This window comes from Petaurus breviceps, unplaced genomic scaffold (assembly GCF_028583685.1).
Source record: "Petaurus breviceps papuanus isolate PSGF00001 unplaced genomic scaffold, PetGlider_PUasm1.0 91133, whole genome shotgun sequence".
Classification (NCBI taxonomy): domain Eukaryota; kingdom Metazoa; phylum Chordata; class Mammalia; order Diprotodontia; family Petauridae; genus Petaurus; species Petaurus breviceps.
Window position 1 is genome coordinate 18,850,335 of NW_027187419.1, and position 12,467 is coordinate 18,862,801.

Here is a 12,467-nt window from a genome sequence, read left to right on the forward strand (position 1 = left end):
CTCTAGCCTTCATCTAAAATATTAAAATGAAGACATTATACAAATACTTCATAAGTATCCTATTATATATTATAAACTATAGGATAAACATAGTACTTTGCAATTTCTGTGCTTTCATAAAGCTTTTGGAATAGCTAAATGGGCCTCAAGTAAGCTGAGAGCCCATATTACTCTCTTGCACTATCATCAGGAAAAAAGGCCAGAAGTATGTTGCTTTACCACAGCATGAATTCCCATCATCCTGTCATATCACTGCCTACTGCCTATGATGCAAAAACAGATGAAAAACTAATGGTTAAGGAAGGTTCTCTGCTGCTAGTTTCAAGGTAAATGTGTGATCTCATTTACTAATAATACAAAAATGAACTTGACTAATGTTATTTGAACCCTGGTAAAAGAGAAAAAGGTAAAAATGGGTTAATAAATGCCTTAAGCTTAAAATTTTTCAGGAGAAGTATTATAGGACCTCATCTTCAAAAACTAAGAATGAAAAAAACTTGCATATTTAATATTAATTTTAATGTAACTTTAACAGACAATTACAATGTAATCTCTAGACCTTAAACAGATTAGAACTGGCTGGACAATGGGGACAGAACCTGTGATCATGGCATCAATATCAACATCCTGATCCAGTTAGCTAAAATTCAGATGCTAATGACTATTTTTCATTTTTCTTAATTTAGACCACAACTACACTGGCAATTAACACTGTTTATAGTAACTAAATAAAACTAAGAAAGAGTCCAACGTCTATATGACCTAGTGTGGAATTTCGAAGAAATAAATTTTTTTACTCTTGGTAATTTTAGTAATAAATCACATTAAAAGCACAAGAAAACTGTATACTCAAGGGTATCTAAGAACTAATTTATCTAATGACAATTCAATTAGAGTTACTATGGCAAACCTGGCTCAAGAGGTAAAAATGAGAATAATATATGAGAATAGTTTTGGCTGTTTTTTTTTTTTAAGTTTTGGTATGGACTGAAATATATTTCCTTGCTCACATATCACTAGGATACTAGAGGTACCATGAAGCAGCTCTCACGGGTCTCTTGTTGGCCAACATCAAAAAAACAGGATTATATTAACTGGGCATAGTTTTAAGTTTTATTAAAAAATTATGACATTTATATAGCACTATAAGGTTTGCAAAGAACTTTAGAGAAATAATTTCATTTGATTATTCTCCCTGTTTTGTAGGTAAGGATAATAGATGTAAGCGATTTGCCAAGGGTCAGACAACTTGAGTAACTGATTTGAGTCTTCTTGACTCCAAGTCAAGGATCTCATGGACTATATTATCATGATTCACTTTATAAATTTATTTAATTATCTGTTAATCTAAATAAAGGGTCAAGGAATTATACTGTATGGAAAAAAGACAAAAATGGATCATGTATTTTATTCTTGCCTGTTCTCTTATAGTACATATATCCTTGGCAAAGGAAATAGAGTAGAAAAACAGTGTGAGAAAGGCCTACTTTACCATCAAGTGTTTTTTCAATCATTTCAGTCTCAAAAGTCTAATTCTAGGGGTGGCTAGGTGGCATAGTGAGTAGAGCACTGGCCCTGGAGTCACGAGGACCTAAGTTCAAAGCCAGCCTCAGACACAACACTTACTAGCTGTGTGACCTTGGGCAAATCACTTAACTCAAACTGCCCTGCCCTCCCCCCCTCCAAAAAAAAAAAAAAAGGAAAAAAAATTGTTTAAGTCTAATTTTAGACTTACAAAAGAATTTCAGGGTTTATTTTAAAAGCAGAATACTAAGTTATTTATTTTATTTCATTATATAAAATTTAATTTAATGTAAAAAACAAAGCAAGGAATTCAAATGGTTTTAAGTTTCCAAGAGAAAAGAAACATTAGGTATAGAAATGTCATGTAACTGAAAGCAACTGCTGCAGTGATGACCATGAGATATTATACAGGCCAATAATCATGTCAATCAAACATGGCAATTTAATCTGAAGGGCTCCAGAGCCATACAGTTTAAAGTCTAGAAATATCATTTGTGGCAGGCCAGACTTCTAAAACTAGAGGGTCAATCACAAAGTAGGACTTAGTCTACTTGGTTTCATATGTATTTACTTAAAATTCTATTTTAGAAACAACTTCAATAAGAAACATTTGTGGGGGAACAATTACACTGCCATTCCTTCCTTTAAAAACCAGACATTTAAAAATGACTATTAAAACATCAAGTATTATTTCTTCGGACAAACAAAAAGGTAAGTGACCTGCTTTACTAGGAAATTACTATAATTGTTCACAATGCCTGGAAACATACAACATTTTAAAAATATTAAGACTATGATGATATTTTAGCATGAACTGTATTTAGCTGAATCTGAACTGATAGGAGTGTATAATATATTTATAGAAAAAGCAATTTTATTTACTTATTATTTTGACTTGTATTGTTTTTTATTTGTAATCTGACAACATTTGTACTGATTTTACATCTTTCTATGAAAGTTTTCAGAGGAGTTTAACATTGGTAAACATCACAAACAGAGTGATTTCATCAGGCACCCCTGGATTCAGGTTAAGCTACATACCTGTTTGTTCTGCAGAGCTCGTTGGAAAAGTCGAAGGAATGAGGCCAAACTAAAACGGTACATATTATTAATTTTAGACAAGTCTGAAATAATAAAATACATCTTGCTGGCGTTCTCAGCTAGAGGGAGATAAGCATCCCTTTCCTGTGAATAAAATAGGCAAAAATTTAAGATCAGTACTTTGCTGCCACCTAAGGACCACTGTGTAAATAGCTACTCAATGTTTTACCATTTAATGTAATTACAAAATGATGAAGATGAAAAGCAGTACATATGATCAAGTCTAACTCTTTCGTTTTATAGATGAGGAAACAGAGGTCCAAAGATGTATTAAAGGCCACATAATAAATCAGTGGCAGAGATGTAACTGGAGTTCAGTTCCAGCTGAGGCAACTTACTCTTCCTACAATGTGCTATCTGCCATGTAACTCACATTATATGTCTCAGCTAAACAAGATCATAGCATTTTCAGATTATATGGGGTCTTAGAGATCAACTAGTAAAAAACCTTTCTTTTAAAAAATGAGGAAATTGAGGTCAACAAAATCTCTCAAAGAATCAAAGAAAAATTGAGAAGAAGGATAAATAGCACACAGGTCTCCTGATTCTGAGTTATAGCTCTATAAAGATACATTTAGAATTATACTTCATGAGGTAGGTTGATACCTATAACAGGAAAAAAACATCACCAAATCTTAGTGTTGGAAAACCTCAATGCACATCTCTTTCAACCCCTACCTAAAGACATATCCCTTCTTTAGCATCACTAATTCATTTTCACCCAGACATTCTCAGCTTGCAAACTCTCAGTGAAGGAGAACCCACTGCATCCCTCCATAAATCGGGACACAAACAATTAGGTCAGCTTTACTTACATGTGGAAATATCTCTAGTCAATCTGTCAATCAACAAGTATTTATCAAGAGCTTAGCCGGTGCTCTGCTAAGTGCTAGGCATACAAAGAAGAGCAAAAGACAGTCCTTGCCAGCAAGGAGCCTACCCTGGTAAATGGAGAAGACAAGCAAAGTACACACGGGATCTAGTAGAAGGTGCTATGAGAAAGAAGAAACGAGCAGCACAGCAGACCAAGAAATGCCTCCTACAGAAGGTGGAATTTGAGTTGAGTCTTGAAAAAGCCAAGGAAGCTAAGAGACAGAGATGAAGAAAGAGAACATTCCGAATATAGAGACAGACAGGGCACATTAAATAAGTAAAAAAAATATGGCGTGTCATGTAAGGAACAGTAAATAGGCGAGTAGATCTGAATCTCAGAGCAGATGGAGAGTACTGAAGCATGAGAAAACTTGAAAGGTAGGAAGAATTTACACTGCAAAGGTTTTTAAAATGACAAAAGCTCTACCAGGCCAGGAGGCACTCAATCCTCGGGTACTATCAGATCCAATTGCTGAGTCACTATAAGTGATAACTGAAAAATTCTGGGAAACAAGAAAGGCCCTGAAGGACTAGAAAAGGGCAAGTGATGCAACTTTTTTTTTTTTGAAACAAAGCAAATGTGGATGCAGAGTCAGGGTGAAACCAAAATGGCAGAGAAAACGGAGGCACTCGTCTGAGCTCTCCCAAACTCTCCTTCAAACAACTTTAATAATATCTCAAAACAAATTCTGGGGAGGCAGAACCAATAAAAGAACAGGGTGTAAGAGTAGAGTACAGTCCAGTGCAGGCAGAGGCCTGGCAAAACACCAGCAGGCCTGGCCTCAGCATGCCAGAAGCTGGCTTCAAGGGCAATTAAACTGGTAGCAGAGGCTTCCAGAACTCTCAACCTATAGATAGTAAAGGGAGCACAACTGGTCACAAGATTACAGAGGTCCCTTTGGGGGCAGTGGGTACAGGATTGCATTGCTCATACACCAATCCAGGTCACAGTCCTGAGTTGCAGTTCCAAGGTGAGGAGGAACGACTAACACACAAAAGCTTGTTGCCACAGGAGAACAGGGACCCTGGTCATAGTTACAAGGCAGAAAAGAGTGTTTACAGTTATGGGCCTGAGCACAAGCCAGGAGAGTAATAAATATACCTCTCTTTAGCTCTTACCACCTTGCAAGAAGTTAAAACTTACAAAACCCCAGAGCTAGTTCTGCAAACAGTTGCACAAAAAACCTGAAGCTTGGGACAGTGCCCCCCCCCCACAACCCAAGAGCAGAGCCCAATTTTAACATCAACTTAAAAGCCAACAAATAGGCTAGAAACATTTAAAACAGCAGGAGCAAAAAACCTGACCATAGAAAGTTATGGTAGTGAGACGGGAGATCAAAACATAAGCTCAGAACATGAAAACAAGTTCAAAACTGCTATATCCAAAGCCTCAAAGAAAAATATGAATTGGTCTCAGTCCCAAAACAAATTCATGGAAGAACTCAAAAAGTATTTTAAAAATTAAATAAGAAAGATAGAGGAAAAATTGGGAAAAGAAATGAGAGAGATGAAAAAATAACATCGTAAAAAACAGAATAAGTGAAAGAATCACAAAATCCACTGAAGAGAAGAACTCCTTAAAAAAGCAGAATTGGCCACATTGGAAAAGATGTACAAAAATGTGCTGAAGAAAAGAACTACTTAAAAAAATAGAACTGATGGGGCGGCTAGGTGGCGCAGTGAATAAGAGTGCCAGACCCAGAGTCAGGAGGACCCAGGATCAGTTCTGGCCTCAGATACTTAACACCCACACAAAAAAACTGGCCATGTAACCTTGGACAAGTTACTTAACTCCAATTGCTTTAAAAAAATAAGTAGAACTGTATAAAAGGAAATGGAAGTACAAAAGCTCACTAAAGAAAATAATTCCTTAAAATTTAGAATTTGGCAACTACAGGCTAATGACTCCATGAGAAATCAAGAAACAAAAAATTAATTAAACGAATGAAAATATAGATGGAAATGTGAAATATCTCACTGGAAAAACAACTGACCTGAAAAACAGATCCAGGAGAGATAATTTAAGAATTAGTGACTTTCATGAAAGTCATGATTTAAAAAAAAGAGACTGGGGCACCTAAGTGGTGCAGTGAGTAGATCATCGGCCCTGGAGTCAGGAGGACCCTGAGTTTAAATCTGACCTCAGACACTTAATACAAAAATTAGCCGTGTGACTTTGGGCAAGTCATTTAACCCCAATTGCCCTCCAAAAAGCAAAACAACAACAACAAAACAGACTAGACATCATCTTTCAAGAAATTATCAGTGAAAACTGCCCTGATATTCTAAAATGAGAAGATAAAATAGAAATTTAAAGAATCCATCAATCACTTCCTGAAAGAGATCCCAAAATGAAAACTCACAGGAATGCAGGAATATTATAGCCTTAATCCAGAGCTCCCAGTCCAAGGAGAAAATACTACAAGCAGTCAGAAAGAAACAATTCAAATATTGTTGCGCCTCAATCAATATAACCCAAGATTTAGCAGCTTCTATTATATTAAAGGATCAGAGAGGGCTTCCAAAAGGCCAAGGAGCTAGGATTGCCAAAAAAGACTTGCCTACCCAGCAAAATTGAGTATAATGCTTCAGGAGAATATATGGATATTCAATGAAATGGGTTTGAGGCATTCCTGATAAAAAAAAAGACCAGAGCTGAATGGAAAAATCTGACTTTCAAATAAAATATTTAACCATAAAAAAGTAAATAGGAAAGAGCAATCATAAGGGATTTAATAAGGTTAAAATGTTTACATTCCTTCATGGAAAGATGATATCTGTAACTCCTAATAACTTTATCATTACTAGGGCAGTTAGGAATATATACATAGAGAGAGGGCATGAATATGAGTTGAATATTATGGGCTGCTATCTAAAAAATTAAATTAAGGGGTGAGAAAGAGGAATACACTGGGAGAAAGGGAAAGATAGAATGGAGTAATTATCTCAAATAAAAAAGGTAAGAAAGAGTTTTTTATAGTGGAGGGGAAAGATAAGAGATAAGGGAGGATGCCTGAACCTTTATCTCATTGGAACTGGTTCAAAGAGGGCACAGAAATCTGTCTTACCCTGCTGGAAAATAGTAGGAGAAGGTGATGGGGTAAGAGGGGTGGAGGCGGTTTTTGATAGAAAGGAGGGAAGATTTGGGGAGGAGGTAATTAGAAGCAAAATCCTTTTGAGCATAGACATGGTGAATAGTCAGAGAGAGTAGAATAAACAGAGGTAACAAAGGATGGAGAGAAATACACAGTAGCTATAACTGAAAAAAATTTTACAAGTTTCTCTGATAAAGGCCTCATTTCTCAAATATATGGAGAACTGAGTCAAATTTATAAAAATAAGAGCCATTCCCCAATTGATAAATGGCCAAACATATTAATGGGTACTTTTCAGATGAAATAATCAAAGGAATCTACAGTCATATGAAAAATGCTCTGAATCACTACTGATTAGAGAAATTCAAATTAAAATAACTCTGAGGTACCACCCTATATCTATCATATTGGCTAATATGACAGAGAAGGAAAATGAAAAACGCTGGAGGAGATGTGGGAAAACTCACACACTAATGTATTATTGGTGGAGTTGCAAATTGACTCAATCATTCTGGAGTGCAATTTGGAACTATGCCCAATGGGCTATAAAACCATGCCAGAAAAACCACTATTACTAGGTCTAATCTCAAAGAGATTTTTTTTTTAAAAGATAAAGGACTTATTTGTACAAAAATATGAATAGCTGTTCCTTTTGTGTTAGCAAAGAATTGAAAATCAAACAGATACTCATCAATTAGAAAACAAGTTGTGGTATTTGACTATAATGGAATATTATTATGCTATAAGAAATTATGAACTGGATGCTTTCAAAAAAACCTGGAAAGACTTACATGAACTTAGGCAAAGTGAAATGTGCAGACCCAGGAAAACACTGTACACAATAACAGCAATATTATACAATGAGCAACTGTGAATTAGTTATCTATTCTCAGCAATAAAATGAAACAAAACAATTCCAAAGGACTTATGATGAAAAATGTTATCCATCTTTAGAGAAATACTGATGGAATCTGTTTGCAGATCAAAGCATACTTTTTTAAAATTTTATTTTCTTTTTTTTGGTCTGTGTTTTCTTTCACAACATTACTAATATGGAAATATGTTTTGCAGGACTATACATGTATAATCTATATCAAAATGCTGCCTTCTCAATGAGAGGGGAGAAAAGAAGGGAGAGAGTTTAGATCTCAAAATTTTTAAAAATGAATGTTGAAAACTGCTTTTACATATAATTGGGGAAAAAATAAGATAATTTATTTTTGAAAAATAAAGAAGGGCAAAGAATTTGTAAACTATATAGTAGAAAAATGAGCTACACTTCTTTTCCTGGCAAAAAAAAAAATTAGAACCTATTATTAAAGATATGGTAGTAAACCTCTTGAAAAGGAAACAGTAATCACAAAGGGCCAAAATCGTTTCATAAAGAATAGCTATGCCAAACTAACTCCATTTCCTTTTTCAATAAAGTGATAAAACTGGGAAATGAGGAAAACTCCTTAGATTGGACTCCTTCCACCTTCCCATCCCCCCTCACCCCCACCCACGCCCAAAGCATTTGATAAACTATCTCATGTTATTGTCATGGAAAAGAAAAGGAAAAGAACCAAACAAGAATGCATCTAAATGCTTTTATAATGGTCTTAAATTAACTGACTGAAGTATCAGACCAAATGCAAGCCAAATCATGCCAATCCAACCCAAAAAAATATCTGGCATACTCCTTAGCTGGTTGGTCTTTATATTAGAAAGATTTGGGCTGAAGTCCTGCTTTTGATACATATTAGCTGTGTGATTCTTTAGTTTGTGTATAAAGTCGTTTGAGGCCCAGGCAACTTTCTAAGATTACAAATAACAGATGAATTGTCAATCTACACTGGTGAAACACAGTATTATACTAGAAGTTTTCTAGACAGATGAAATAACAGGTCCAGAAACACCCTCATCCTGAGGAAAAAAATGTGCAAGGCACTATTCTAGGCACTGGGAAAAGAAAGATAAAATTAAAATAAAACCACCTACCTCCAACTACCAAGAATACCAGGCATGAACAAATACATATGTACATGATAACTTAAAGAGAAGAACACCAGGGGGATCAGGCTTAAACCTAAGAGGAACTGAGGAATTTGAAGGGACAAAGGAGAGGAGGATACACATCACTGGCACTGGGGAAGCCCCTGTCTGAAGGTGCAGAAGCAGGAGGAGGAGGGAGGTAGCCAATTCTGGATAGATTAAAAACTATATTCCAGGTATAGACTCTTTGAGAAAGGAAAAAAGGAAATACACAAAGATCACAGGAAAGGAAATAATGCACGATCATCCTAGAAAGGCATGAATTCTAGATGCAAGAAAGTGCAGTTACTTTGATTTAAGAAGATTATTTTGGCATCTATGTGGAAGACATGGTGAAAGGCAGCCTGTAATGTTACAGGTTCTCTGATGAGGTTGTCACAATCATATGAGGGCCTGAAGTAAAGTGGAAGCACAGAGTATAGGAAGCACAGAGAAAAAGATGAATATAAGACAAGGTAAAGAGATAAAAACAAGATTTGGAAACTAATTAAAAATGAGGCCTAGGACAGTGAGATACAGTGAAAACTTGAGAATGACTCCAAGGTTTCAATGTGGGGAACTAGAAGGATTGTTGCACCATCAACAAAAATAAGTCTGGAGGAGAGGTAATTAGAAAAACAGAAAATTTGTTGTGTATTGGACATGTTGAGTTCAAGACAACTTTGAAACAAACATATTTATAGACAAGGAATTATAGCTAATGAGTCAAAAACTAGATAGACAAAGAGATCTGGGAATTATTAATACATACATGAATGGTGGAACATTTCTGAGGGTATATATAAAGAAAACAAGAGGGCCCAAAGCAAAGCAATGAGAGACCTTCACAACATCTCTTACAGCTGACTCCACTCTACTCACCCAGCCTTAGCTCAGGCGCTCAATGCCTCTTGCCTAGATTATTACAATAGCCTCCTGATTGGTCTTACTGCCTTAATTTCTCTATATTTTAGTCCATCTTACACACAGCAGCCAAAGTAATTTTCCTTAAGCACACTTATAATGACATCCCTTCCCTACTCAATCAATTCTAGTTGCTTCCTATTGCCTTTAGAATAAAATATAAATTCCCCTGTTTAGCTTTGAAATCCCTTCACAACCAGGCTCTAACCTGCACTTCTATCCCTACTGGACATCACTCCCCCAGGCTCCCACTTAAGCATTTTGGTTAAATTCAACTTCTTGCAGTGCCTCACCCATAGCCCTCCATCTCCTAAATCTCTACCCACCCCTCACCCCAACCCCACCCTCGCATTTTTTTTTTTAATGGGCCATCCCATATGTCTGGAATGTACTCTCTCTTTACCTCCATCTCATAGAATTCCTCTCACCCATTAAGATGCAGGTCAGGCACCCTCTTCTCCATGAGATCTTTCCTGATTCTACCAACAGTTGGAGTCCTCCCTCTAAAGCCATCTTGTATTCAACTACTTTTTTTTGTTTGTTTTTTTGCTTTTTGGAGGGGAGAAGGCAGAGCAATTGGGTTTAAGTGACTTGCCCAAGGTCACATGGCTAGTAAGTGTTAAGTGTCTGAGGCTGGATTTGAGCTCAGGTCCTCCTGATCCAGGACCAGTGCTCTACTCACTGTGCCACCTAGCTGCCCCTCAACTACTTATTATGTATTAATATTTATGACTCTATATTTATATTTATATTTTATTTTGATTTGTTCTCTTACCCATTAGACTATAAGTTCCTTGAAATTAGGGACGGTTTTATTCTTTGTACTTGTATCCCCAGGGCCCAGACTATGTCTAACACATCTATATTTTGCCACTGAAACCAGATGGCTCCAGAGGAGAAAATGAGGCTGGAGACTTTGCACAGCTGTTCCTTGCTTAAATCTAATTCCCTTCAAGTCATGGAATCACCTTCCTGATATCATGGTCCTGTCTGAGAATGAAGGACAAACAATACCAAGAGACACTTAATAAATACTTGTTGACTGATTGTGATCAACAAGACTATGTAGATAAGGCGATAATTTCAGGTATGAACTACCAGAGGAGACAGGAGCAAATGAGTATAAGTAAAGGAGTCAGTCATGCCAAGAAGAAGAACCACTTTTTTAGAGATTAGAGCAAAGGGAAGTGAATGAGAGATGATTCAGAAGGGTTTGCAGGTATAGAATAGAGACCAAGAAGAGGTATGTAGACATTTTTCTAGAGCAAAAGAAAATAAGCCCTTTGCTAAGAAAGAAGGGGCAGGAGTACTGTAGGAATCTTTAGAGGAGAAAAGGCATGGTATAGCTTCTATGAGGAATATGAGAGAGAATCAATACCCACTGCCATGTAGCAGCAAGGACTGGTTCAGATTAAATCATATAAATTTGGACCCAGTGGTACAGCTCAATGAAATGAAAGAAGTTAATGAACTGGGAATGTGGGCAACACAACTGGAATCAACATGTATATTAAAGATTTCAAGTATAAGGGAATGGATCACAGGATAGAGTTGGCCAGGAACTTAGGGATAATCTAGATGAATACCCTCATTTTACAGAGAGGAAAATGGAGGAACAGAGAAGTTAACTGACTTGTCCAATGTCATCCAGATCTTCCTAAATCCAAGTTCAGTGGATCTACTATGTGACCTGCCTCTCAGGGATTGAGATGAAAACCATGGGACAGGTACTGAATTCCCTGAATTGCCAGGGAGAATGACCTGAAGAGCAGCAGATAATTTCAACAGTAGAAGGATGGCATACTATATCTATCAAGAGCAGAGATTCTCTTGGGGCGGCCAGGTGGCTCAGCGAGTAAGAACACCAGCTCCAGTGTCGGGGATGACCTGGGGATCAAATCCGGGTTCAGATACTGAGCACCACACCCAGAAATAATTGGCCGTGTAACCTTGAGCAAGTTACTTAACTCCAATTGCTTTAAAAAAAAAAAAAAAGAGCAGAGATTCTCAACCTGGTATCTACAGGGCTGTGGTTAGATTTCAGAGAAACCATGAACTTGGATTTTAAAAAATTACATCTTTATTTTCATTAAACTCTAACTGAAATTTATCATTTCCTTCAATTATTTAAAAACTTTCTGAAAAGAGGTCTATAAGCCTTACCAGATAGCCAGAAAGGTTTATAACACAAAAAACAATAAGAACTATTCATTTAAATGAACTGAATCTTATAAGAAGACAGGATGTTAGATGACTGTGGCAAGGGAGAGTCTGAAAGTGGCCATAAGGAGCAAGAACTGTGACTATCTTGACCTGGTTAATTAGAAGGCACGAGAGAAGATACATCTAGTACTAGAGAGGTTAGCTAGGGCTGCATAATTTTCTATGAGTGCAAGAAGATGGAAAAAGTATGACAGGACAAAGTAAAGTTTATTAATGATAGAATGGGAGCTCTGGGGCCGAATTAGATAGGAATCTGGGAGAGTGGGGCTGAGAGAGAAAAAAGAAAGCAAGTAATGATAACACGGGAAGGATTAAGTGATAGGTAGCCAACAATGCTGATTCACAGAGATTAGTAAAGGAAGACACCTGAGTAGTTATGATTGAATCAATGTCATCTGGGATACAGGCCTCCAGTTGAAAGCCCCAGGCATGTGACCTCACCTCAGTATTGACATTTTTTTATTATGACTTGAATAATAGCAAAAATGGCATCCTTATCAAATTTTTCAGATGACATAACACAAAAAGAGAACACAATAGATGACAGATAAACTATCCTGACAAACTAGAACAATGGGACAAATCTAATAAAACACAGTTTAACATGTAAAGTCTTCTATAAGTTAAAAAAAATTGACTTCACAAGTTTAAGATCAAGAAGGTTTCATTAAACAACTGTTGGTCTGAAAAAGATCTAGGGGTTTTAGTGGATTG

The 12,467-nt window shown here is 36.5% G+C and overlaps 1 protein-coding gene across 1 annotated transcript in view; it reads right to left on the bottom strand.

The window, feature by feature from the left end:
- The window catches only part of DYNC2H1 (dynein cytoplasmic 2 heavy chain 1), a 429,393-nt gene that overhangs the window by 198,907 nt on the left and 218,019 nt on the right, over positions 1 to 12,467 (bottom strand). Inside the window, exon 70 of the mRNA XM_069080147.1 lies at positions 2,566 to 2,709. Within this exon, the coding sequence (XP_068936248.1) occupies positions 2,566 to 2,709 (144 nt within the window). The remainder of the gene's footprint in view (positions 1 to 2,565; positions 2,710 to 12,467) is intronic.